At 50.6% G+C, this 27,109-nt stretch overlaps 2 protein-coding genes across 6 annotated transcripts in view; one reads left to right on the top strand and one right to left on the bottom strand.

Moving 5' to 3' along the window:
- PEPD (peptidase D) overlaps window positions 1–11,018 on the top strand; it is a 106,903-nt gene extending 95,885 nt beyond the window's left edge. For both annotated transcript variants that reach the window (XM_010989118.3, XM_010989117.3), the window contains 3 exons: window positions 6,454–6,638; window positions 9,894–10,085; window positions 10,480–11,018. In XM_010989118.3, coding sequence (XP_010987420.1) covers window positions 6,454–6,638; window positions 9,894–10,085; window positions 10,480–10,617 — 515 coding nt within the window. In that variant the 3' untranslated portion in view covers window positions 10,618–11,018. The remainder of the gene's footprint in view (window positions 1–6,453; window positions 6,639–9,893; window positions 10,086–10,479) is intronic.
- A 2,999-nt stretch (window positions 11,019–14,017) lies between these two features.
- On the bottom strand, window positions 14,018–23,594 carry CEBPG (CCAAT enhancer binding protein gamma). 4 transcript variants are annotated; one of them, XM_064489211.1, is made up of 4 exons: window positions 23,418–23,594; window positions 22,624–22,810; window positions 21,988–22,084; window positions 14,018–17,561 (listed from the first exon to the last, which is right to left on the bottom strand). In XM_064489211.1, exon 4 carries the CDS (start codon window positions 17,463–17,465, stop codon window positions 17,019–17,021), a length of 447 nt encoding a protein of 148 aa, XP_064345281.1. In that variant the 5' UTR covers window positions 17,466–17,561; window positions 21,988–22,084; window positions 22,624–22,810; window positions 23,418–23,594; the 3' UTR covers window positions 14,018–17,018. The 4 variants fall into 4 exon arrangements, with proteins under 4 accessions (XP_064345281.1, XP_031314438.1, XP_064345280.1 ...); XM_031458578.2 differs by lacking the exon at window positions 22,624–22,810; XM_064489210.1 differs by lacking the exon at window positions 23,418–23,594 and having other exon boundaries at window positions 22,624–23,377.
- Between the last annotated feature and the right edge of the window lie 3,515 nt (window positions 23,595–27,109).

Here is a 27,109-nt window from a genome sequence, read left to right as displayed (position 1 = left end):
AGCATGGAGTGGGCCTGCGTGGACACGAGCCTGCCGCTGGGCTGCAGTACAGAAGGATGGAGGGCTGTCTACCATGCTGCAGGCTCAAGATGATGGGGCAGGCAGAGTGGGGCCAAGACATGGCCAGTGGTTGGTGGGGAGGGTTGGCGGGAAGTGGGGATTTGGAGGGACAGTGTCTCCCCTGGGTCTCTTTGTTCACCTCAGAGCTCCGTCTTCGGGCCCCTGGCACTTAGCCCGGGCCCGGTGCTGAAATGAGGTGGTGGCCAAGGCCTGGCCGACCCCACACACACACACCCACCCACGGGAAAGCCTGCTGGGGCCTGGGCAGGACCAGGATGGCACCTCCCAGCTGGTGTCCTGGCCAGCTAGATTGGCCAACAAAGCAACCACAATTCTGCTCAGAAAGTGGCCAGGCACAGAGAATCCCCAGGGCCCCATGTTGTGCTGAAAAGGTGCGCAGTCCACCTGGTGCGTGGTCCTGGTGCCCTAGTCTTGTGGGACTGCCTGGCCATGTCACTTTGGATGTAGTCATCGGGCCTCAGGCCCAGCCAGGCCACGCTTAGCTGAGCTGGTCCCTGCAGACTGTGGGGCAGGGCCCCCCTCCGCCCCCACCAGCACACTGCGGGCACAGACCTGACCTGGACTGGGGCCTTGAGGTTCCCTTGGGTGCGGAGATAGAGCAGAGCCCCCACAGAACCCCTCCACCCCCTACCTAGTATGTTAAGATTGTGACATACAGTTCCCTGTGGGTCACATGCGGTGCAGGCCCGGCGGGGTGGGGGTCCTGTGCCCACAGAGCTGCTCTCAGATGGGGGAGGGTCACCTCCCCATAGCAGCGCGGAGGCCATGGCCAGGTCAGCCCCATGCCCTGACCTAGCGGAAATGCCCCTGGTTTGTGGGTTCGGCTCCCGGGCCAAGACAAACACCCACTGAGACTTCAGGACTGCTTCCTGCGCCGTCCAGGGAAGAGTAAATAAAGACAGCCGGGGTCACAGCAAGATGCCCAGAGGAGAGGCAGAGGCGAGTGCCGAGTACACGGATCCTGGGGTACGGCCCTGGCGTCGTGGAAGGCAGGCCTGGGGTTAGAGGGGAGCACCCGTCCCTCACCGCCACTCAGCGATGGCCAGGGACGGAGGGCTGGGCGCACTCAGGGACCACTTGAGGGTGGGCAGGGGTGGTCTGGGCAACTGCGGCACCTGGGAGACCGCTACCCGCACCGGCCCTGCGGAAGGGGACACCGTGGGTCTGCGCTGGCTTCCAGCTGGGTGGAGCTGAAACTCTCCAAGGCTTCCATGTCGGGGCAGGCGACCACCCGTGCAGACCTCCTGTCTCCACAGGCACGCAGAGGGACCCCTGGCCCTCAGGAGGGGAGGAGGTGCTGTAGGGAGCACTGGCACCAGAGGTGGAGTCAGCTGGCCACAGGCAGGGCCATTCTGCAGACTGTCCCTCCAGCCACCGTGAAACACTGAGGCCACCTGTAAGCACCCAGGCCTCTTGTAGCCTTGCCGGCCACTTCAGCACCCAGTGCCAGTGTGTCTCTCTCTCCTCACCTGCCCATCCTGGCCTCCCTCTCCTAGGGCTGTGGGTTCCCACCCTCCTGAACCCCCAACTCAAGCCCCCACCTAGGCACTGCAGACTGCACATTCGCCCCAGGAGCCCCACTCATCATGGTCTGTGTGAGCAGCCCCTCCATCATGCTGTGCACAAGCCGTGTAGTTGTTTGCAGGTGTCCCCACCTCCTAGCTCTGCTCCTGGTGTCAGGGTCCCAGCCACTTCTGGCGGGGCAGGGAGGTTCTTGGCAGTGGGAGGTGCCCCCTCCCCAGAGTGGGCCAGAGAGCTGGAGGGGATGCTGTTAATGCCACCAGGTAACCAGGCTGGAGAAGGGCACCAGGAGCTACCCTGGTCCACATGGGGTAGGGGTTGCAGTGGCTGGACTCCCCTTAGGCCTCTCCTTAGAGGTGACGTGGAATGCAGGGGACCGGTAGGCAGAGGTGCAGGGACAGTGCGCCATCTAGACCATGGGCGCCCTCTGGAAGAAGCGAGGACAGGGAGGGCTGTGTTTGGTGAGGGTCCTGTGTCCCCTCTCTGGTCTGTGAGGCTCCCCTGCTGGCTGAAAGGCAGTGGGCAAGTTCCCACCCTCCCTGGCCCCTCTGCTACAGTGTTGGGGGAGGGACCACATGGAGCCTGGGTGAGGCAGCCACGCTCAATTCAGCATCAAGGCGCCAGCAGCCCAGGCGCGAGCTGCCCCTGCTCTTCTGCAGGGTGAGTGGGTCTCCAGAGGTCCTGGCAGCAGACAAGGGTGTGTGGTGGGATGGACTGGAGGTCCTCAGCCCCGCGCCAGCTCGGCCTGCCAGACAGCTCCCTGCAGCCCGCGGGGCCTGCCCTGGGTCCCCGGCCCTGAGCCTTCTCGCCTACACCCCCAGGGCCTGGCGCGCTACCATCCCCTGAGGGCCATTGTCTTCCAGTGAAGTGAGTTCTTTGTCTGGAAGTGGCTGTGAAGATGTAGCTCAAGGGGCCCTCTGCTGCCTTCCCGGCTCGGCTCAGGGCCTCGGAGCCCCCAGGGCTGTCACACTCTGGGCAGGAGGCCTCAAGGCTGTGATGGATGCTGCTGAGGCTCCGAGGAACTGGCCTAGGCAGCAGGCCCAGCAGGCTCCCGGCCCAGCAGGGGAAGGTGTGGCCAGAGGGGGCCAGGTGGGCACGGAAGACCAGCCAGTGCCTTGGGGCCGCTCTGGAGAGATACATATATATATAGTGGGGCCTGGGCACCAAGGCTCTAGTCCCTCTGAGCCAGTGGGTAGGTGATGGGGCGCAAACCCAGATGCTACGCTGCCACTCTGGGGGTCTAAGCGCACAGAGGAGCTGAGTTGGGGGCACACCGGAATCCTGGGCCCATGAGGTCACAGCACTGACCGCGAGAGCACCACGAGGGAGGCTGGGGCTCCCCCTCAAGCCACACCCCAGGCTCGGAGTGCAAAGCATAGGCTTAGCTCTGGTAGCACAGGAAGGGGTGGTCAGGGAAGGCTGCCTGGAGAAAGCCTCAACACAGAGGTCCACGGGAGGAACGGGAGTGAGGCTGGGAAGGTGAGGACCTCAGAGGGGTCCCAGCTAAGGGCACGGCAGGTGGAAGGCATGGGGACACCAGCACTCAGAGCCCTTGGCCCAGGACTGGGTGGAGAGGGAAGCCCGGCGGAGGAGCTGGGGGCTCTGTCCTTGGGGCGGGGACTGGGCCAGTCTGACCCAAGTTCTAAAGAGATGTCTGGTGTCCCGGCCTTGTGCAGGGTGCAGTGGGGGTGAGACCTTGTGAAGACTTGAGAGGAAATGGGGGTCCAGGAGAGGGGGGCCCACAGAGGCGCCGGGCTCAGGAGGAATTTCAGGAAGACAGGACGAGATTTGGTGCTTGCTGGAGGGGGGAGGGCAGGCCGGGCAGATAGCGCCCAGTTTCTGCCGTGGCGTCCCCAGCATGAGTAGGCTTGGGGGACCACCGATGCCTCTGGCTGGGCATGTGGGCTCCAAGGTGCAGAGGCTGAGGGGCCTGGGCATTAGGCGGGCAGGGAGGCCCCCTGGTCTGTGCCCGCCCCTCCAGCCTAGCCCAAGGACAGTAACCTCCACACACTTCAGGGGCCCCTGCCCTGGCCGTGGGTGTCGTAACCACCATCCGGGCCAGACGCTGGGGCCAAGTTGCTGGAGGTTTAATCACTGTCACAACCCTAACCACACACAGGCAGAAACTCCCACTCCCGGCCAAAAGAGCTGTGTGCAAGGCCTTCCCCAGGGCGTGCAGGCGAGGAAGACTAGAGGCGCCGTGGGGACCGCGCGGCCCGCACGTCCGGCCCCAACGAGGGGCCACGAGGACAGGAGGGGAGGCTAGCTGCCAGCATGGAGCTTGATTTATACCTGGTTCCCACCCTCTGCCGAGGATGGGCCGAGGTCGCAGCCCCGCCGTGGAAGTTTGCCAGGTTTGAAGTCAGGCTCTTCCCGGGCCTCTCCCTTGGTGACCAGAAAAGGCCCTGCCCAGGAGAGATGGAACTGCGCTGGGGCTGGGGCATCAGCCCTTTCTCGATCCCAGGGTCCAGGCTGAGTGACAGGAGCTGAGTTCAGGGGCTGTTCGGGGGCTCTTTTAGGCCCCGAGTCCTGGGCAGGAGCAGGCCTTAGGGAGAAGCGTGCCGTGGTCACTCCTGAACCAGCAGTCGCTCCGCCAGGCCCCAGCATGCCTGGGGGAGGCAGCCGCCCTTCTGGTGGGGAGACCCGAGAAACAAGTAAGCACACCTGTGCAGGGAACAGGCTGCAAGGAGAGAAGTAGCCACGACAGCAGAGAGAGACCGACATTTGCGCTGAAACCCCAAGGGTGAGGAGTCGCAGACCAGCAGGGTCTGCAAAGGGTCTGTGCGGAGAGACCTCAGTGTGCTCTGGAACAGAGGTGGCCTGGTCCAGGGAGGGTGGGTCTTAGAGAAGAGCAGCGGCCAAGGCTGGGGCAGGCTTGGCTCGTGGCCTAGGAACGCAGTGTCGACCCCAGAGTCTGGCTGACCACAAATGGTGGGTAAACAGTAGCTAATGACGGTTTGGGGGGAATGCTGACCTGGTTCCCCAGTAGATGCCGGAGCCTCAGCAGCCAGCTTTCCAGGGCCAGCATTGTGGCCATGTTTGACAAAGGAGCATCTGAGGCTCACAGAGGTCACACAGCAGGTGTGCAGGCAAGCTGAAACCCAGTTACCTATGTCTCCACTTCAGGATGCCAGACCATTAGAGAAAGGCCCCCATCCTGCCTCTGCCCTCAGGGCTGCAAGACTTGGCTCTTTATGCTGCTATGGTCAGAGCCAGACTCCAGACCCACTTCATCGCGTCCTGGACTGAGGCAGGTAGAACAGGGCTGGACTCGGGAGCTGGGCTCCAAGGAGGCGGTATCTAGGGACAAGACCTGGCATCCTCTACCCTTGACCTCCCTGCACCTTGGGCCACGGGCTGGCCACTGCCCTGTGAACTGGCCAGGGTGCAGCACCACCAACCTGCTTGGTGCCTGGATCCTGGTGATGCTGGAGGTTGGATCAGCCCTGGGCACCCGCCAGCCCAAGACCCCAGTGGTGGACCTGCTGTCTGGCAGGGAAGGGGCCCCACGTGGGGGACTGGTGCGCAGCGAGAGCGCCTGAGAAGGGAGGGCCTTTGTCCCAGGGTGGGCTCTCATCTCTGTCTCTTGGGCCCATCATCTGCCCTCTGCCAGCCCCAGAGGATCAGACCCTGGTGGCCTAACCCTCACTGGCTCAGGGTCCAGCAAAGCCCTGAGGTGCGGAATCCCTGTGCTCCCCTCTTGCAGTGACAACCCTCAGTGATGGGGTGACAGGGGACATGGGGGCCAGGGCAAGGCTGGGAGGGCCCTGGGGAGCCAGGGTTACTGCTCACATGGAGGGGGCTGCAGGGACCAGCATTGGCCACCGTCTTTGGGTACAGATCCCACTCTGTCCGCCTAGCCCCGAGTGTCCCAGGGCCACTGGCCTTGGCCAGCACACAGCCTGCCCCCATCTGAGCCCCCGCAGAGTGGGGTAGGGAGCTTTGCTAGCAGAGGTCCTTGTCTGGTGCTTAGGCTGAGCGCCCAGTGCCCTTCAGTGAGGCTGAAGGTGGGGGCTCCAAGAACCCAGTGGGCAGGGCTGTTGTTCCCTGGGTACAGTCAAGGCCAAGGCTCTTTGAAGGCGGCTCTTTGCGAGCCCTAGGCTCCAGCCTTCAAGGGCATTCCCCGAGGCAGGGCAGGGCCTCTGAGCCCCAACAGAGCCTGCCTGCCTCAAAGCTTGCCTGGGAACGCTCTCCATGCTGACCTTTGCCCCAGAAATGTGGGGGCAAAGACGAGTTTGATTAGCAGTCTGGGGCTTGGACAGCTGGGCTGCCATGGAGATGGTCACCTGGCATTTGTAGCAGACACGGCCACAGACCCCTGCCAGTTACCCTGTGAGGCTGTGCCAGCTGCACCTCCACCCCAGAAAGCTTTGCTCCCCACAGTGACTCCAAGGTTGATGCAGCCCCAAGTTGGGGTGTGCAGGGAAGCCCCCTCCTTCACCCCTGGCCTGCGGCAGCATTTGGACCTGAACCTTAGTCTGGGGCTCACTGAGGCTGCCCCAGGTCCACTGTTGGGGTCATCACTTTTCTCCTCTTGATGCCCAAGGATCTTGCTGGGCTCCCCTGGCTCCAGGGGCAGACCCGACATGGGCTGGGCCCCTGTGGGGAGCAGGCATTTGGGTTGCCCCCAGCCATGGGTGACAGGAGCCTACCCCTGAGGGCACAATGGAGGGAGAGGAAGGGTCTTGAGTCCAGAGCTGTGGCTGGGGAAGCCTGGGGGCCCACTTGGGATGCGTCACTCTTGGCCCTCGCCTCAGCCAGCGCAAAGACTTTGTGTCCCTTTGAAACCTCGCAAGCCCTGGCCAGTCTGCCAGACTCCACAGCTCATCACACCCTCCTTTTGAGCCACAGGCGTCTGGTGGCCTGACATGCACCGCCTGGCCGACCGCATCCACCTGGAGGAGCTGACTCGCATCGGTGTCCTGACGGGCAGCGTGGACGCTATGGTGCAGGCCCACCTGGGAGCTGTGTTCATGCCTCACGGGCTCGGCCACTTCCTGGGCATTGATGTGCACGACGTGGGAGGCTACCCCGAGGTCAGTGTGGGCACATCAGCCCGAGTCGCCTACCTCTGAGCTGTTGCTGAGCCCGGCCCTCCCCAGGATGCAGGGTCTCTGGGAGACGGCTAGGGTGTCATGCGACAGGCAGGGTGAGGAGGAATGGGGCCCCAGCAAGGCCCACTGCTCCTCCTTCCCCGGCACCCACTGGTTGGTCCTGGCCCAGGTCACTGCCATGATGCCCCCCCTTGCCCAAGGGCCCTGGTCAGGGCTTGGGGTGTTTCCATGAGTGTGCCTCCCCGGTGGCTGGACCTGGTGTGGGATGGGCGTGCTCTGCAGAGCCCTGGGCTGTGCGTGGTGGGCAGCCCCTACCCGAGAAGGTGGTAGATGGTCAGTGTGCAGTGCATGGGGTCCCCACAGGGCAGCAGGAGCCCAAAGCTGGGTCTTAGTGATGGAGCTGGCACTGCACTCGTCATGTCCTCCTGCCTCTGGCTTCACTCAGACAGGGGTGGGGAGGCTCCACCAGGTGGTGGCTGGCCCTGGTCTCTCCTGGGACTAGCCGAGCTCAGTGCCCCTCATGAGTGCTGCCCCTGCACCCTCCCTAGTACAACCTCTGCCACCCAGACCCCTGGTCCAGCACACCCCTGTGGCCTCCTTGTCTCCAGGAGGCATTCTTGGCAGGGAAGGGAGGCTTGTGTGGGCATCTCCAGACCAGGCTTCCCGCACCTTGCCCCCCACCTACTGACTGACCTTTGAAAGGACCACCCAGACGGTGCTTGCAGCTTTGGGAGGCCCTGCCGGGCAGGTGGCTGCAGCCTCCCCAGGACCAGTGGGTGGGGGTGAGCCCGGCCCTGCCGCCTGGCCTGATGCCCACGGTGCAGGGGGCGGATTATGCAATCAGTGCACGCCCTGGGGCCCACCAGCCAGTTAGCCAAGACTAGGCTTGGCCTGTTAGCTGCAGGGTATTTTGAAAGCTCTAAGACGATTTTGGGGGGCAGGGAAATTGCTCAAGAGAAGCTTTATTATTCAATTATTTTTTCCTCAAGTGTAAACAGTTAAATTTGGAGAAACAAAATCAGTTTTAATTTCCTAATTTCTCTCCATCACATTGTGTGCAGGGAGCCAAGAGCAGGGCCTTCCAGACATTGTTAACGGAGGTTCGCTATTCATTAGTCGCCAAAGCACTTTTTTTTCCACCAGAGAAAATTGGCAGCAAACTGTTTTCATCTTTTCCAGTAAGCAGCCCTTTGTGCTCACAGAGTCTATTCTTCTGACAGATAAACATTGTGGAAAAAATATGGCTTTTCCTATAAAAGTCATTTGTTTTATTTCAGGCCTACAGACACATCTGGGTCTCCTCTGCTCGGAGCCCAGGATAGTCAAGCCCCCGTCAAGCCCGAGCCCAGGCAGAAGCCAGCGCACACCCAGCGTGGGCAGGCGCCCCCACCCCCAGCAAGGCTGCAGTCCCTGGGCCGAGTGGCTGGGGGCTTGGCCTCTCCCCTTTGTGGGGTCTTCACCCCATCCTTCTCCCAGCCCTGCTCTGGCCATTCTTGGTGGTTCCCTAGAGATGGTGCTCTGACGGGGTCATGGTCAGGCGACTAGGACATCTTCCTGTGCCCCCCGAGGATCCCTTCCATTCTCTCCTCACCTGCAGTTTGAGTAGTGGCCCTGAAATCTGGAGGGAAGCCTGTCTGTACAAGTTTGGGCAAACCCCTCACCCTCAGTGCACACCGCCGCTGCAGCTCAGCCCATGGTGACCCAGAGGGACGGGGAGACCACTCATCAGGTCTCATCAGGTCTCCACCTCCGCCAGGCCCCTGGCTTTAACCCTGGAGTGGAGAGAAGGGGACGACACTTAAGAGGGCAGCATGAAAGGGAGGGACAGGGAGGGGCTGCCCAGGGCCAGGCACAGGCTTCAGATGGCAGGAGACAGGCCCCCACCCCATCCCACAAACACCTCTCACCTGAGCACAGAGAATCATCCCAGACTCTGCCCTTTTGTGTCCCCTGCCCTCCTACCTAACCCCTCCAGGCAGATAGCGTTGTGGGGTCAGGTGCCACACCAGATGGGTGTCTGTGCTCCAGGCATGACCCATCAGGATTCACAGGCCCTTGCTGTCCCCTCATCACACCAGCTCAGGGTTCCACGTGGCCGTGCACACCAGTTTCTACGAGCCCTGCTGTCTTTGCCCACATGGAATCAGGGACCCAGCCTTCCCTGCTGTGCCCAGCCATGGATGCAGGCTGAGCCAGCCCATTTCTGGTTACCTTACATGAACCACTAATTGAAGTCTGATGTTCTTGGCCCCCAAACAGTCAGAAACGACAGCTCCATCTCCAGCAGCTGGGCTTCCAGGGAAGAGTTGGGAGCCGGGCAAGGCAAGCTCAGAGCCCGACCAGAAAGCTTGCCTGCTGCCGACTGGCTCACAGGCCTTGGCCGAGGGCCGGGTGGTACCTCAGGGACCTGAGGAGGGCAGGGAAATTTGTGCAAGTGTCCTAGGCACCACCTGCCCTCGCAGCCCTGTCGGCCACACCCTTGTGGGTGTTGGGGAGGGGCTGCCTCTGCAGGGCCGAGCCAGTCTCCAAGGCTCCATGGGGGCCCAGCACGTGGGCATGGCATGGAGCCGCCATGTGCGCCTCTCTGGGGCCACGCCCCCAGGCCATGCAGACGGGGTGAGCGTGCGTTTGTGTGTACAGACGCCAGTGCTAGTGCCAGCAGGCCCATCCTGCTGACAGCACCTGTCCCTTCTCCTGGAAGGCCACTCGGAAAACCTGGGACTTGGCGTAGGGGGGACCAGGCCCAGCACTCCTGGGGCTGGTTTCCACTTGAGCTGCCTGAAGAAAAGAGGCAGCCTGGGAGGCCCCGCAGCCTCCGTAAGAGCTTTTTTGGCTTCACAGGTTTGGCTTCTACTGTTCCCCCAGCAGGGAAAGGGCCTGGGTGAGGCAGCCAGACCCCCAACCAGCCCCGTGGGCCAGCAGGGGCAGCTCGCCCTGGGTGTGCACATGTGGGCGTCCACCAGGCACAGTTCTGAGGGTAACAAGGGGCAGGGGCAGGAAAAATCTGGGGGCCATGCAGAGAGCGAGGGGTCTTATCTGAGTGCCATGAACAGCACAGCACGGCTGCTGGGCTGGAGACCCTCCTGGTCTGAGCTCCCTGCAGCTCCAGGGGGACCCACAGGCCCTCGAGCCAACCCCCACAGCGGATGCCCGCACACAGGCCGGGCCGAGGAGGGCTGCTCTGTGCCCGTATGTCTCTGCCCCTCCTGGGTCCTGCTCACTTTCTTCCACCGCCAGGGTGTGGAGCGCATCGATGAGCCCGGCCTGCGGAGCCTGCGCACCACCCGGCAGCTGGAGCCAGGCATGGTGCTCACTGTGGAGCCTGGCATTTACTTCATCGACCACCTCCTGGACGAGGCCCTGGCTGACCCGGCCCGCGCCTGCTTCTTTAACCGCGAGGTCCTGCAGCGCTTCCGTGGTTTTGGTGGGGTGAGTGCTGACGGGCCCGGTGTCCTTGCTCCCATACCACCACCCACTCCAAATTCAGCCTGTCACCTCTTTGTTTCCCAGGACAGGATGTACAATCTTGACTTCCTCACTTGAGAAGGACCTGGTCTACCCTATCTCATGGTCTGTCACCTGACAGGTGCCTCACCCCTCAACCCAAGAGGCAGATTCTACAAAACCCCTGCCCACTCCAGGGCCTCCCATCCACCTGGCCAGGAGCAAGGTCAGGGTGGGCAGGTAGCAGGAGCAGTGCTGACTGCTTCTGAGAAAAGGCTCCTCCCACTCAGCGGGGTCAGCCTGGAGCTGTGGGGTCGGACCCTGTACTTAGCGCATGAGGCCAGCTCCGAAATAATGAGTGTCCGTTGGTCTGACCCAGGTCCGGATCGAGGAGGACGTCGTGGTGACTGACAGTGGCATGGAGCTGCTGACCTGCGTGCCCCGCACGGTGGAGGAGATCGAAGCATGCATGGCAGGCCGTGACAAGGCCTTTGCCTCCTTCTCTGGCCCAAAGTAGAGCCGGCAGGCGTGCCCAGGAGGGGACTGGCACGGCCGCAAGCTTTCTTCATGGCAGGCGGCCTGCTAACTGGGCCCTTCAGCGGTGAGAGTCAGTACTCAGAAATCACATGCGGTTTGATCACACCAAACAGTTCTGTTTCCTAGAGACAAGCTTTTTTTATTAACCTTCTGCGGGATCACCCTTAGTGTGTTATTACTTTGCTTATATGACAGTGGCTTTTAAAATGCTCACTTTCAGTTATCCTGTTCCTTGTTTTCAGTAATCCTGTTCTTTACCAGCAACTAAACGAGTGCCTTTGTCATTTGTATTCTCTGCTCAGGAAAGGTGTGTTTCCGGTGTTTTCTTTCAAAAATCAATACACAGAATGGAATTTGCAATAAAAGGTTTCCTGAAATGGTCCTCTGTGCCTGGCTCCCTCTCTCTTCTTTATCCCTTTGCAGATGAGCACTGCGTGCTCAGACCTGGAAACTGACCCTGTGGAGATGCTGGGGGCCTGGGAACTTGGTTCTGCACACATTAAAAGGGGGAACACAGAGTAAGAAGCCTTTCAAAGCTGGCTTTCCAAAGGGGGTAGAATTATAGCGTACTTGAGGCGCAGTTATTTAAAATTTGAGACTTGCAGATTCCTTGCCCTTGATTTCCTTTTCATGCAGGACATGATAGCAAAGCCAGTGTCTGTTTGAGAGACTGCCACCTAAGACAGCGCCATGGCAAAGGTGAGCTTTCCCATTTGCCGAGTCTGTCTGTCACCCCCAAGTGTAGGCCCAGTGACCAAACTCCACTCTGAGGCAGCAGGGCCATCCAGGGCCAGCTGGGCCTGGTTCCTGCCAGTAGCAGGACACCTGCCCTACCTCTGCTTGCCCAGTCCTCCCCGGTCCCACAGAACTGCCTCCATCCTTGCAGCGGCTTCTAGAATTCTGCACAGCATTCCAGGTTTGTCTCTGCACAGGGCTCTCTCATCCAGGAGTTTCCCAGTCAAGGTGAAGGACAAGTGAGAAGGACATACATCAGAGATGAAAACTTGATACGGTGGGAAACTCTGTAGCCCAAGCCAGAGTATCTTTTGTCACTGAAGAGTTTGGTACAAATTGATTTCTTCCTATGGCAATAATACAAAAGTGCGTGTGATGTGGCCACATTAAAATAAAGTAATAGTAGGTGCAAATCACCATTTATATTTTTTGCTTCATAGATTTATTACATCCATTTTTGAAGGTTTCCAGCTGGCGCACAGATATAGTCCCTAAGTTATTCATGATAATGAACAAATTGAGTAATGATCGTCTTTCTGAGGACTGGGAGTCTGAGTTCACCAAATATTTCTCTACCCCAGCCATACCTGTGATAGACACGTTCTAGTGCACAGGGTTTCAATTTACCCCACCCCCAGGATAAAACCAGGTATGGTCAGGTTGAAATTCTAAGTGGACAGTTGAGTTGTGTTAACTTAAAAACAGCTGAGTGTATCACACATCTCCCTCCTTCCTCTCCTTTAGACATTTTATACCAAAACTGACCATTTCACATAAATGTTTGCTCTCATTATCAAGGAAGTAGATAAAAAGGAACAAGTAGAAATCTCAGTAACTAAATGCTTTGTCCAAGAGGGACACTGGGAACGGAATTGGCTGGTTGAGCCCAGCTGGGTAAGACAAAGGGCATTCTTCGCAGGTACAGGACTCGGGGGGTGGTGGTGGGAAGCAGCAGCTCCCTACTCTTCCGCATGTTCCAGGGGACGTATCCAACTCCTGAGTCTCCAACTTCTGCAGAAATTTGTACAGCTTCAGAAATACATCAGAGACCCTTCCAAAGAAAGCTGCACTGTGCCAAAAGCCTTCCCGAAACCCAGGAAAGGTCTAGCTAGTTATTCAATAAATGAGCATCTCCTACGTGCCAGTGTGGTATAAAAACATGATCCCTGCACTCAGAGCCTGGATTCTCCTGAGAGTCTTCCCCTTAGGCAAACAGGTACCAATAGATCATCTCAAACATTGGAAAGTGCCACGAAGGAAAGTAACATATTTGACCTTGTCTAGAAAGCCAGTGGGCTGAGACAGGAAGAGTGGGAAGTGAAAAGCAAGAGGAGTTCTGGACATTAGGAGCTGTCCTAAGGTGGCCGGCCCTAGGGTAAAAAGAGCTGGGACAAGCCCTGCAGCCAAAGTGAAGTGATGTGGGAGAGAATGGAGGGCAAGGAAGGCAGCAAGAGCAAGTGGAGCCATGTCCTGGGGAGACTGGGCCTCACCCTGAGTGCACTGGGGTTCAGAAGGTTCTGGAGAACATGCAATGGTCCAGGGAGACCAAGGCCAGGCAAGAGAGGGTAATGGCTCTGCAGAAGGTAGGGGAGGTGAAGCAGACCTCAGGAGATTCATTTAGGAGGTAGAGCAGAATGAAAGGCGGTGGCGTGCAAAGGCACCTGGCAGTAATAGCTGCCACAGAGGAAGCGGCAAGACTTGGTAACTGGGCTGCAAAAAGGTGTGAGAGTGATTGCCTCACTTAACTCCATTCTCTTCTAAGCCTGGTTCTCGACACCACTGCGTAACCTTCAGGTCTGGAACTCTGGGAGGAGTAGGGCTGTGGCAGTAAAAGAATATTCAGGGATGGTATTCTCCTCTGAGCACACATAAAATGCATACGAACTCCTCAGATACTCCACAGGTAGCCAAAGAGCACTACGTCTAAAGTGCCTTTATTAAAAAAGAGCTGGCACCTTCACAAATCTCTATATAAAATTCCCTTGTAAGTTATTAGATTCTAAATTACAACCAATTCATAAAAATGAAATGGGACATATTATCACAGAAATAATCACCGTACTCTAATTTTCATTAAGATGCAGTCAGCAGACGTCTACTTCTCAAGACATGAGAATAACTGAAGGATCACAGAAGACAACTATCTAAATGACATCTTCCCTAAAACACTCAGATCAGCTCCTCGGATTCACACGTTCTACGGCACCAGTACATGAAGACAATGTCCATACACTACAGGTTGTGCTTTTGGGGGAAAGGCCTCGCTTTGGCCTTCCCGTCTACTGCAGAGCCTAGAACTCATTTCCCACCACCCCGTAGGTGGAGACCGCACCGAGACATGAGGCAGAATACCAGTCACTGCTGTCTGCATTCTGGTTCACGTTTTCACACTAGGCCAGGTGACACAGACGACAACTAAAGAGGCGCTCTGAATTCAGAGAAAACTACGTTCCTATCACTAAGGGAAATCCAGCTGGGACAAAAGCACCTCTGCTTGCCCCCCACCCCCCCACCACCACCTCACCTCTGCCCTGGACTGGGACTAAAAAGGCAGCAAGACATCTGCCTGGCTCCTCAGAGCTGGTTAACACTTGGACCACTTTCTTGGTATTGGACATAAAGAAACCCACAATGAAATACAGTCATTATTCCAAAGTTTTTTTATTTCAAATTCATTGAAAGAAATAAAATTATATTTTAAAAAAATAGAGTAATCTCACAAACTGAGGAAAGCCAGGAACAAAAAGAACAAGGTAAGTACTTTTTCCTGAGAGGCAGCTCTAACAGCTGTAGAATGGACTTTCTTTCCTAGCTTTTGTCAAACAAAATTGTTTTCCTATTTCTAAGGCATCAAAAACACTGAGTACTTTAACGGTGTTGTTTAGATACAAAGTCTCAAGACTTCTAATGGGGATTAAGAAACATCAAACGCTGCTACAATTTTCTTTCTTTTAATACCAAATATTAAATTATACATACTTCTACTTCCTTATGTAAATTTGAGAATTTCACACTCAAGACCTGAATTTCAGAATTCTGGTCATATTTTATTAAAATCTTACTAATTCTTATTAAGAATGTCCAAATTATCTGAGCTCACATCCCCGTAACTAAGAGGGGCCAGACAGCAGGAAGGGCTGTTCTGATCTCACCATCTGCAGCCAAAACCAGTCTCATCCAGCCAAAAAGTACTCATCCTGGAAGACTCAGACGCAGCTAGAAATTTATACTAAAGCCTAATTCCTAAACCACTAGACCTACCAGCAAAGGCAGATCATATCCTAATGTGTAACCTAGAGAACAAAAGTTACAGAAGTCATTTCAGTCCCCAAAGCTCTAAACTTACCTATTCCCCATACTTGGTTACCCTCAATTTTATACTGATAAATCTATCAAACTAAAAACTTTCATTCCCAAACACTTCAGTAAGATAGTCAAGACAATGGTTAACATTTTTACTCTATGCATAAGTGACTGCTTGTACTAGTTTTGATTTGCATAAGTAAAAGCTTGAATCAATTTTTCCAAAAGTTACAATCTTATTTTGTTATTTGAAACAATGGAGTACATACCTTATGATCTCCCTAAAGCTTCTTGTCCAAGATAGTTAGGTCAATTCATATAATCGGTAACAATAAATTCCATGAGACATCAATTTCTGAAAGACATTCTTTAGTAAATAAGAGATTAAAATGTCTGTAGCACCTCTTATAGATGCTTAAAGATTCAAGTGACCTAACTGCATCTTGAACGAGGTGCCATTTAAGAGTCAGTAGGATTCTGTGGGTATCTCCTCCATAGTTATTTAAAGCATTTATCAACCTACAAGTAGATCAATACTCCAAAGATGCTGGACTCTAACAGAAATCCCTACCCTGTCTCCCGGCTCTATAGGGAGTTAACCCTTCTGGGACAGTAGCTCTTATAGAACAATACTGGGCTCCTGTCACATGCAGAAGGGACTCTTGGCCTTTAATAATGACTTTGTTGAGTTGCAGGGCACCATGATGTCTCCTCCCACCCAAAAGAAGGGCACAGACAGGACTCTTCCACCAACCTAAGGGTGCAACTTGACTTACATCCTGGTTACATTGTCCCAGGTCCTAGTATTAAACAACGTGACCCAAAATGTTCAAATGAGATAACTGGTAACACAAACTTTTTAAATCATGTGACTCTGTCTCTTATCACAAGCCCAGTCACCCCCCAAAAAAGGAAAACAGAAACACAGACATCAACAAACTTGAGCTAGATTTGTGCTTAAAAAAAAAAAGTCAACAAGGACAATCAAAACTACCAACATAGATATACACCAGGCCCTAGAGATTCCAGTCTTTAGTGACTGCCATTTTTTTAGTCTCAACAAAAATGTCAGTATCCTGAGTTTTATCAGTGTTTTCTTGCTAAAATAATTTATGGGACATAAATGCATATAAATGAATAAAAAGTGGTACAAAAGTCTGGAAGAACAGCCCACTACTTAGAAAAAGAAATGTCACAAAAACAATATACAAAGATGTGTTTAAGTGAAATAAATTAAAGGTTAAACCTTACACTTTCAAGTTTTCTTAGACTATTATTTTGGAAAATGGCAGAGTTGATGATGAATTTTTCTAATAATCAGTTGGTTAAGATCAAATACCAAATGATCCTTCACAAGAATTTTTGCTTCCAGAAACCATGGACCCAATGAAGTATATTTGATCACAGGAAAAACTACCAGCTGAAATTAATACTCAAACTCCTAATCTTGTATAGCCACAAACTGTTAAGAGGTTTTTGTTTACTAACTTGGCTGTCCAAATAGTACATCAAAGAAAAAAACCGCTTACTTTACTAGCATCAGCAGAAACTAAAATCTGGTACACAAGTTTCTCTAAACCTCTGAGTTGTTCTTTTTTTTTTTTAATGAAACAAAATAATGCCAATTCTATACCTAAAAGGTATCCCAAAAGTGTAATTCTAATATGCTTTGCTTTCATTTTTAAAAAACCTATTTGCTTCCTAAATGCTATTTACATTTTTAGGCCAACTGACTGCATACTGCCTTCAAAATGCAATGGGGTTTCCTTACTTCACTTGACATCGCTTTTCAAAAACTTGTATTTGTTGGGGAGAACAGTACTAATTATGCTAAAACAATGTTTACGCTATATATAAAATCACTCCAAATTACAAAGTGATTGGTTTCTATAGCCCTAAGCATTTTTAATACATAATTTAGAAAAGTCACAAACAGATTAACATAGGCAGCATTCAACTTTTCTTCAATTAACCACATCCGTTAAAACCAAGAACCTTCTGCAAGACTTGCCAGTTTCCCATTCCTTTTGTCAACCTAAAAAAGAAACGTTTCTTGGAAAGTCAGAGTTTATTAAGAATAATGAGGTCTAGAGCAATTTTTTTAACCATATGCCTTAAAATTTCTTTTTATCCCCACAAAAATCCTTATTTAAAACCAGATATTCAAATTAAATGGCTAACATCTTTAGCTAATCAACTCTTCAGTGCTGATCCTAGAAAACAACCTTCAATGGATCTCTCAATAATGGAATAAGACAGTGTTCAGCCAATGATGCAAGGGGTGAAGGTAGTCACACCTTTAATGTTCAAGCCACAAGTTGTGAAGTTTGGAAGGGATGAGGTTTACTGTTCTGCATTATCAGAATTTGTCGTATTTTCAGTGCTACTGGGTTGCACGTTATCTGCAAGGTTGTGTGCGTGCTCAAGAAACAAATCTTTTAGTACACTTAATTCCTTAGTCAGTAATTTAATTTTTGCTTCCAACCGTTCATTCTCTTCTTTGAGCTGATTCACTCTCTGCAGCGTATCCTGCGCTTTCTGCTTGCTTTTCAACCGGCTCTTTTTCACAGCCATGTTGTTCCTCTCTCTGCGTTGACGATACTCATCACTGTTTCGATCCATGGGCGAACTCTTTTTGCTCTGCTTGCTAGGAGGCACAGCTTTGCCTCCGCCCCCAGGGCTGGCAGGCACCAGCTGAGGAACCTGCTGTAAGCCGCTGGCATGAGCCTGAGTATGAATAACACTTATTCCGTTTACTCCTGGAGTACTGTTCTGCGATATCTTGCTCATTTGGGCACTCTCCCTTGTCAACACAGAACAGGCAGAAATAAGGGCAAGGTGATCAATGGTTTCCACGCTAAACTGCCAAGAAATCTTCACATGTACCTAGTTAAAAACAAATTGTATTAAAATATTTGAAATGACAAGATCAAATGAGATTAAACTTGCATGTACCTAACAGCAGGCAACATTAACTGATCATGTTGAGAAAAGTCTACAACTGCCAACTGTTCCAATGTTTCAGAAGTCTAAGTCATTTAATTCAGAGAGGTAAGTCAGTACAGACGCGCCATAAAGCCAAATTCAACCCACCTGAATCCCTGAGGGTACTGCCCATCTGTGACTGTTAGCAAAAATGGGAGGGAAAAACAAAAGAATACCACTAATTACGTAGCACATATGAACTAATAGCACCTGGCAATCTGCAAGAGAGAAATTTGAGATGTTTGGTATAACGACAGCAAAGGTAAGTTCAATTACGATAGGAGAGACACCTGCAATAAAAGGGGAAAAAAAGTTTCCACTGTTGGTTCAAGTCAAAATAGAACGCTGACGCAGAGCAGCCAGCCTCAGTACTCATCAGGAATACTGCACTGTGGTCTCTGCGTGTTCCTTGTTCTAATATACAGAATGTGAGTCATCAAGGACATACCTTTATGGGATACTTTGAAAAGGTGATTTTTTGCTTTATTTTTTTAATGCCCTCAAATGACAGTTTACAGAGATTTCCTCCGTTAGTTGCTTAGACCACAGATTTCAGAGCTCTGAGATGCCCAGCTTGCTTCCCCATCCCATTGTGTTTCTAATACTGTTTTTTGATTCTGGACATATTTAATTAACACATCTAGACACAGTCAACCTAAAGCTACAAGGAAAGAAAACAACCCAACGATGCATCCAGGGAAGTGCAAGCACCAGGGCTCAGGCTAGACTATGAGACGAAGCAGCTGCAGCGCCTGCACCCACTTTACGTTGCTCAAGGAGCACAGAGGAAATGCCAGTTCTGAGGGGTTCCTGTAGTGTTGCCTGTAGAAATGAAGTCACAGTTTCAGGCACTAGTCATATCTGGATTACTATGAATCCAACTAGGTCGCTACAACTGCCTCAACATGTGTCAGAAGCATACCTATCCTACCATCATGAGGCCACTTCAAGACAAACTGCTAAGCTGGGTGAACTGTGTCCACCAAGAAGTCACAGCACTCTCGAAAATTGAGACAGCAGTGTTATTATGTTCTCTTTCCACAAAACTGCTAAAACTACATCAGTGGGAAAAAACCTGTAACCAGCATTATGAATTGCCTCAAATGAGTACGTCTCAGAGTTCTTAAGAAAAGCCCAGCTGGTCAACACCAGTAGCTTCACCCAAACCTTTAACCAGGCATTTCGGTATAAACACTATTTACTGGTCTGCTTTTTAAAAAATCTTTGCTTTTAAAAAGGCCATATAACATTGCTTTCAATTAGTTTTCAAGCCACACAGGCAGCCCTGAGCTAGTGGGTCATCTGTTCTCACTCCAGCACTAAGGTGACACAGAAAGCTTCCTTCCAAATCATGATGGATATCTACTCCAAGTATATCTTCAGTAATGAACATTTCACGATTTCCCTTGATAATTTATCACGCTGCCAATTTTTTTCTTCCAGTTAAAAGTAGCCATTCAGTATTAATTTGAGCCACCCTTACCACTAATTGTTAGTGGCCCTCTACACTATTGCTTATCTGTTTGGTATAAAGTAAACTAAGTGTTTTACTCAGTTTTTAAGAACCTGTTTAACACCTCTCCTGGGACTGTCTCAATAGTCATGATTAGGTTCATCTTATTCACCTTTTCTTATTTTTTCATATATCAATTATGTTTTTAATCCTTAGAGCTAATCTCTGGTAAACTCAGAGGTAACAATGATCCAAAGAGGGAACCAGTCAGCTCTTATCTTGGCTCAGGCTTCCCCCGTTTCACTCTGGATGCAGCCCCTCCCTCTGTAGGCCTCGATTTCCCACTCCGCAAATGAGGGACGTAAAATGATAAGATGCCTTCCGACGTTGACAATATACCATGGACTTGTCACTAAAAATTCTTATTACAGGCTCTAAATGACGTTCATGCCCATTTTTGCTCTCAAAGATACTGGAACAGGGAAGGGCTCTTTTATTTCAGTCTGACTCATCTTGCAGAGGTATGAGGTTGAACACAGTAGGCAAGGTTCTGAAAATGAGTCCTCTGGCTTGTAAAACAAAGAGTAATCATCAAACTGGTAAAAATGTAAGAAAGGGAAACTTGGAAATAATTCCAAACAAAAAAATTTTTTTAAAACTTCCTCAACCAAACCCCAAGAAAGTAGCTCTTAGGGTGAAGAAATCTCCACCAAGGCAAATGAACCAAGTAAAGGGGGTCAAAGAGCTAAGTGGTCTAAGACTTAACTCCAAACAGATTATCAATTTTGTTTTTACATTGAGCAAAATAGCTGCCTCCAAAAGTTACACATTTTACAGTTTACACAGTTATCCGTGCTTTTGTTTCTTTCATAAACATTTACTGAATGGACAAAAAAAGTTTATTTCAAATCTGGATATTCAACCATAAAGAAAGTCTGGCTCCTACATGGACAAATACTATTCCAAAGTTCATTCTACAGGAAGCAGGGCGGCACCTTATTTCTTTTCTGTGAATCATTCAAGCAGGAAGCAGGAGAAAAACTGAAGACCAGTAGTTCTCAAAGTGTGGCCCCTGGACCAGCAGCAGCAACATCACTTTGTTAGAAAGGCAAATTCTCAGCCTGCCCCAGATCTAGCAATCAGGAGCTCTTTGAATAGGACTGAGCAATCTGGTTTTAATGGGACCTTCAAGTGATTCTGATGACACTGAAGTTTGAGAGCCACTACTATAAATTAACCATGGATCTTAAGAAAGATGAGTAACAGAATGAGTAACACTTTTTAAATTCAAATTTCTTAATTCAAGTAATGTTCATTCAAATCAGCAACACACTAAAAACTCAGAACGTTAGAATAAGTAAAATCAAAATTTTCTCAAGTTTCACTTGGAAAAATAAACTTCTCAAGGATTTTCCTAATCCTCTTGTCATTTTTTCACATATGTACAACCAGATATTCCCCATGTCCCCCAAAATAAATTTTTAACTCAAATTTCCTCAGTGAAGGTCTACACTCCAAAATATTCAGATACTTATTCCTTATACCAAATCTGTTCAATCACTGGTAGCTGACAGTTCTACCAACCCCGACAAAACACCTCACATCCATCACCCCTCTCCATCCCAAGGTCACAGAATTACCTTAGGCTGACATCATCTCTCAGGGGCACAGTCTCCTCTGCCTTAGCAGTGTTCCCTCCAAGCACTGTCCCCAGAGCCATCTAACACTCAAACCTGAGTGCGTCACACCCTCTTACTGGAAATTCCTCTGTGGCTCCAGAGCATACAGGATCATCCAAGGTGTTAATCCTCTCTCCCTCCAGCCCCTGCTCCCTTTCACATCACACTTCAATACTGAACCACTATCAGTCCCCTAAAAAGTCCGTGCTTTCTCTTTTCTTTGTGCTTCCGTCCAATTGTTTCCTAGTCAAAGCCAGCTCATTAGTGTGCTAACCTATAGAATGAGCTGGAGACAGGACTCTGTCTTCAGCTCCACGTGCCCAGCATCTAGGGGTGGTGCTCAAGAAATGTGTTGAATGAATACAGGTTCAAAAGGATAAGAGAAAACATTGTTTTATAAATGTCTTAACATAAAAATGAGGCTCCCTAACATTAAAATCTCTTAAAACAACCATAATTAAATCAAGAGTGTTACTCCATATGGTTTTAATACCTAAAGTTTTTTGTCTTTCTTAAAGGTGTACAGGAAAAGAAAAACGCAGTTCCACTGGCTAGTTCTAGTCTCCAGCTTATACAATGAACATCATTCTTGTCTGGTCTTTGCTTCACTTTAGTTGAGAACCTTTATTTTCCACTTTGCCCAGTTACGTTTTCCATAACCACAAGTTCTTAGGCATGTGCTGCCAGGGCCTGACAACTCTACTACAAGTGAAGCCAAGGCAGGCAGTCAAAGTTAATAAGCACCTAAATGAGCAGGATTTGTATTTATCTGCCACTGCAGACTTTATGACCCAAACAACCCTTCAAGGAGTACGTAAGTGGTCCATGGGAGTATGAGAAGAAAATGTATGCTCATTTGTCCTTCTTAAATGTCACTTTTTAATCTACTTTTGGTGTCATTTACAACACACACACACAAATAGTACATACACACTGTTTATAAATATACATTTATCAGGGAGTCTTGCTCAATTCTTTCTCTTTTTAACTGACTGGTCTCCTGCCTTTTTGGCTTTCCAGACCTACGTAACTATCAGTACAAGAACCCATGGAAACACACCCTCCCAAGAATACATAATAAACCTGGAATTGTGGCCACCTGCATTTACCATTTCTGTGATCAGGTGAGGCAATCTTAGGCCATAATGCTAAGTTCAGCTCCATGAGGTCCTATTTATCTTTACCCAGGGCTCACCTGGTGCTGTTTAAATCCCTAGGGATGAAACCACCTCTTCAAGATCACACAACCATGCTGATAGTCATGATGTGCTCCTGAGAACTGAGAGGATATTCTGGAAAAAAAATGAAGTTTTGCTTTCACCCATGTTTTTTAGGCAGATATTAAAATGACTGAATCAGCCAAATGCGCCTACCAGAAGCAGGAATCAATAAACTGAAAAATTCTTCAATTCACTAACATCTTGTAATTATTTAGCCTTGTTTACGCTAAATTTTCCAAAACAGCAAATCAACTTTAAGAATAGCTTATCCCAAATACCACTCAAGTGGTAATAGTTGAACAGGTTTTACCTTTTAAATATCAAGGACTTTTCGATGCACGATTTCTTGGTAAAGCAAGCCTTTACAGTATCTTATTTCAAGAATGTATTTAAGTGTCCCATATCCTATCTGAATTAACAGACAATCTCTTCAAATAAGGATCCAACTGCGTGTAGGTTGGGAGAGACAACTAACAATTTTTGTGTAACCCACCAAACCCAATCCTTCTGAAAACTGACCCACTTTAAGATGACAGATTACAGCATAAACCTTAGACAAGAGGAAAGTCAAACAATTAAACCTTCTGAAGGATAAAAGCACACACGCTTACTTGGAAGACCAGATCATCCTCCCCTCAAACATGCGTTTCCATCCTCTCCGTCTAGACACCTCTGCTGGCAATTTTCCTTACTGTGTTCCCTCCAAGCACGCTATCAAAGCACCTCATTTCTTGCCCTCCTCTTTTCTATTCAACTCGTGGTTGCTGCACTTTCATCCAACGTAATTCCAACAGTAAACTATAGGATATACAAAGTACAGCTCCATTAAAAAAAAAAAGCACAATATTATTTCCGTAAAGTATTTAAAAACCAAGTTTTTTTCTCTGACTACTTCTCTATTAATTCCTCAACAAGATTCCCGACTACCCGACACCGGGCAGTTCTGGAGGGGCAGGAAATAATCCAGGTGGCACTCGAGTAAGATACGGTCCACCTTCTGCTATTCTGGGAACACCCTTTATCCCTAGGGGCCAATACGAACCTGGCGTGTCACACTGCACGTTGCACAAACAGAGGGCCGGGTTCTGGAGGGGGCATAGCCGGCGCGCATCGCGTCCCGGGCCGGCAGAAGGGGCGCCGGGGGAGCGCGGGGGTCGGCGGGTGGCGCCGCGGCGCTGGACCGGCGCCAGGCATGAGCTCAGCAGCCCCGTCGGGTGTTGCCGGCAGGTTGCATCAGACGCCGCGCGGGGCCGCCGCCCGCGCCGCGGTTCGCACGGGGCCTTCCCAGCGAGCCGGCCGCCTAGGGCCCGACCGGGTCTCCTTCGACACGGTCCGCGCCCACGCGAGCGGTCAGCAGCGCCGCGGCCTCCTCCTCCCACAGCCCGCCCGCCCGCGGCCTCCTTACCTGCGCCTCCAGCCCGCCCGCCCCCAGGCGGCCTCCACTCCGAGCGGCCCCGCGCGGCACAGCCCGACCCGACCCAGGCCTCGCAGCCCGCGAGTCAGCGAGGAGGAGCGACGGTTATGAAACCCGCAGCCTCCGCCAGTTCCGCCGCCGCCACCACCGGCTTCCCCTCCTCACCGGGGCCGCGCGCACCGCCGCTGCGGTCACGACCAATTGGAGCGCCTGCCTGCGGGGGACACGCCCTCCCCCCCGCGACGGGCAGCATCGCCAGCCAATCGCGGGCGGCCTGGCAGCGGGAGGCGGGCACGTGGCGGAGGCGTTGCCCACGGCGCGGCAGGGCGGGCAGGAACGGCTTGCCGCTCTTGGCAGCGCCCGGGGTTCTTCCGCGGAGGGCGCGGGGCGGCACCCCGAACTGTGCGCAACCCGCCGCGAGAAAGGTTCTGTAAAAGTCGGAGGCGCTGGAGAACCGTAGCCTTGGGAAGGCAATACATTTCTTTGGAAAGCACAATTTTCTGAGATGATTATTTTTGAATCTCCGATTTCTGTTTTGGTTTCCACACGTCCTCGGGGAGCCCCGCCTCGGCGTTGCTCACTGGGACAATTTCCCGGAATGGCCCCCAAGACTCGCCTCCCTGGTCGCGGGGCGCCCGACGAACGCCTCACCGCCGACAGCCCGCGCCCGTCCATTGGGGCCTGGAGAGAAGTCTTGGATCTCAAGGCCGTGAAGGCAACTGCAAACTTGTGGAAAAACGAAGGAAGCAAAATTTTCCCAACGTAGGAGGAGTGTTGACTGTGGTTACGGGGAAATGGACTGAATTTCCACGATCGATTCCCTTCTGCATTCTTCGAGGTGAACAGATTGCGAGACGGGATCTCAAAAAGTGAATGGCAATCCAGTTTTATTTATCTGAGACAATTCACTGGAGGATCTGAAAGCGTGTTACAGCCAGGAAGCAGTGTGCTGGTTGGAGGCAGATAGGTTTGATTGTTTCCTCTTTAGCAATTCTTATCGTCCCAAAAATTAGAGTCTTTGAAAGAGGAAACGTTTCTTCATCACCTAGACCATGGCACCAGCTCTCTGCATGAGACTGTTTCGAGGAATCAGTAAAGTGATGATAAAACATTTCCAAAAAAAAAAAAAAAGATATAAAAATAAAAAGGGTCGCGGCTAAAAATGAACACGGATAACCATAGAAGCACACTTCATAGAATGACACATCACCAAAATCAGTATGTTTCTTTCACTTTGGCCCTCAGTGTTCTGAGTTGAAATTTCTTTGATCCAGACTTCAGCACTATTAAAACTGGGTTCCATGTTATTGCTCACAAAATCATAATTTTTCCCTCACCATCTCCTAATCACTTAAAAAAGGGGGTGGGGGGAAACTATGGATATGTTCATTTATCCCCTGGTTTGTTTAACCACTCTGCCAAGGTGCTCCAGCATTCCCTACATCTGTCTGGGCAGGCCTTTTTTCACACTCAGCAGGTCTAATCAGTGCCAAGGAGACTAGAGTATTTATTTCCTCTTCAGCTGGTAGCTGGCAATTCTTCCTTCTACTCAGTTTACAAATATTTATTTCATACCAACTATGTGCTAAGCTGTGGGGATTCAGCAGCAAACAAACAGTCCCTGCCCACATGGAGCTTACACTTAGAGCCAGGGAGACAGACATTTAGTATTCACACAGTTTTCTATTGACCATTTTCACAGCTATTACAAGAAGTACAAGATGCTGGGAGAGATTGTAAGAAGGGAATCACACCTGGTCTGTGGGTTAGGGAAGCCCTTATAAGATGGTAGGATTTGCCTCGGTGGTGCAGCTGAAGTGAATGTGCCAGTCGGAGGGAATGTCTTAGCCAACGGTCTTGAGATGGCAGAATTTAAGGCCAGAGTGGCTGATGCACAGTGCCCCAGAGGAAACGGATGAGATAGGCAAGAAGGGTTCTGATTTTCACCCTAAGAGAGATGGGAAGCCTCTGAAGGACTCCCTCTCACTGTAAGCAAATGAGGAGAGCCTGGTAGAGGCTGCCTCTAGATCGAGAAGATTCACCATGTTGTTTCTTGCAAGACACAGGGACCCAAGCCACTATAATCAAAGAAAAACTTCCTGCATAGATCTCTGCCTCACTGATACCCAATACATGTTCTACAAATCCAAAGAATATGTAAACAAGTAGTACATTAAAATCCCCTCCAAAGGACTTGAGAAGTAGGATCTCCTGTTGTTTGAATAGGTTTGTTACTTGAGAGCTACTATGATTAACTACTTAGTTATCTAACAGGTATGCACTCTAGTGTCAGGCTGTTCTAGTTCACAGCTCCACCTCTTACTGGTTGTGTGACCTCAGGCAAATTACTTAACCTCTCAGTCATCTGCAAATGGGGATAACAACAGTACCCACCCCATAGGATTCTTTTAGGATTAAATAAGTTGATTTACATAGGCCCCTAGAACAGTGCTTGCCTGGTACATGGTAGGAGCACAAAAGTATTAGCTATTATGACCACGTTGCTCATACATGAATTATAAACAAATTATATCCATAGAATTATGGTACACTATAATACACTTTAAAACTAGGTCATGCTGATTTTAATACTGCTTTGACGATTCAGGCACTGAAATACAGACAATACTCAAGATGTTGACGTTGACTCTGTAAGGGTATCTCAAAAGGTGTTTTTTAGAACAGTTCCCTAACTTACCACCTCTTATCATTTCATTTCTTTCCACAGAGTGGTGAAAAAGTTTAGTAATTTGAAATCTCTTATTGTTTGAAAACCAGATCAATAGAAGTTTGCTATGCAAACTTAAGTATTTACCTTAAATGTGTCGTAAATACTTATGATTTGGAAAGCTTCTGAAAAGTTAATATATCAAATTAACTACCTTTAACAGATCTGGACCACAATTATAATATTTTGAGAATGGAGATAATGTTTGTCACAGGTTTGAGTCTCAGCAGATACTTATTGTGGTATATCAGCAATGACGTGACAGTGATTGGCAATCATTCCACACTGGTTAGGGCTCTTTTGATAGGAAGTAACTGAAAACTATAGCTGACTAGGCTTAGCGTAATGAAGGATTTGGTCAAAGATTTTAGGGCATTATTCTTTCTTCACACGGCCACTAAGAGCCTCAGTGTTCACAGCTTCAGTCACTAAAGAAAGGCTCACTCTTCTTTTAAGTTCCTGTTACGAAAAGTCCTAGGCAAGGACTCGGGCTGGTCCAGCTGGGTCAAGGGTTCTTCCCTGGAATGAACAAAAGGCTAGGAGTAGGTCATGATGTACTAACCTGGCAGCTATGGAGGGGATGGCAGAAACACTTCCCAGGGGAAAAGGGATACTGAGCAGACAAATCCATCAATATCCACTTCAAATGCCAGCTCACACTGTGGTGACTCTGATGGAGACTTAGTCACTCTGGCTGACTGATAATGTTCTGTCCCATATGATGTGATCCCCATCCTTGAGGGCAAAATTTCAACCTCCAATTTCACTTTTGAAGCACTATTGGGAATCATGACAGCTAAGATGCTAAATGGTTGTCTTAAAACATCCTCAGATTTCATAAGCATGTCCTATGCGTGAAAGAGAAAAATCTGCCCACAGTTTAAAGTTGAACAGTTAGCAAAGAGTGTGACTGTCCATTATAAAGCACTTTTCCACGTGTCAGATTTCATTATCC

Source organism: Camelus dromedarius, chromosome 9, assembly GCF_036321535.1.
Source record: "Camelus dromedarius isolate mCamDro1 chromosome 9, mCamDro1.pat, whole genome shotgun sequence".
In the NCBI taxonomy this organism is placed as follows: Eukaryota; Metazoa; Chordata; class Mammalia; order Artiodactyla; family Camelidae; genus Camelus; species Camelus dromedarius.
The sequence above is the reverse complement of the archived record's forward strand: the minus strand, read 5'-3'. Positions and strand labels throughout refer to the sequence as shown.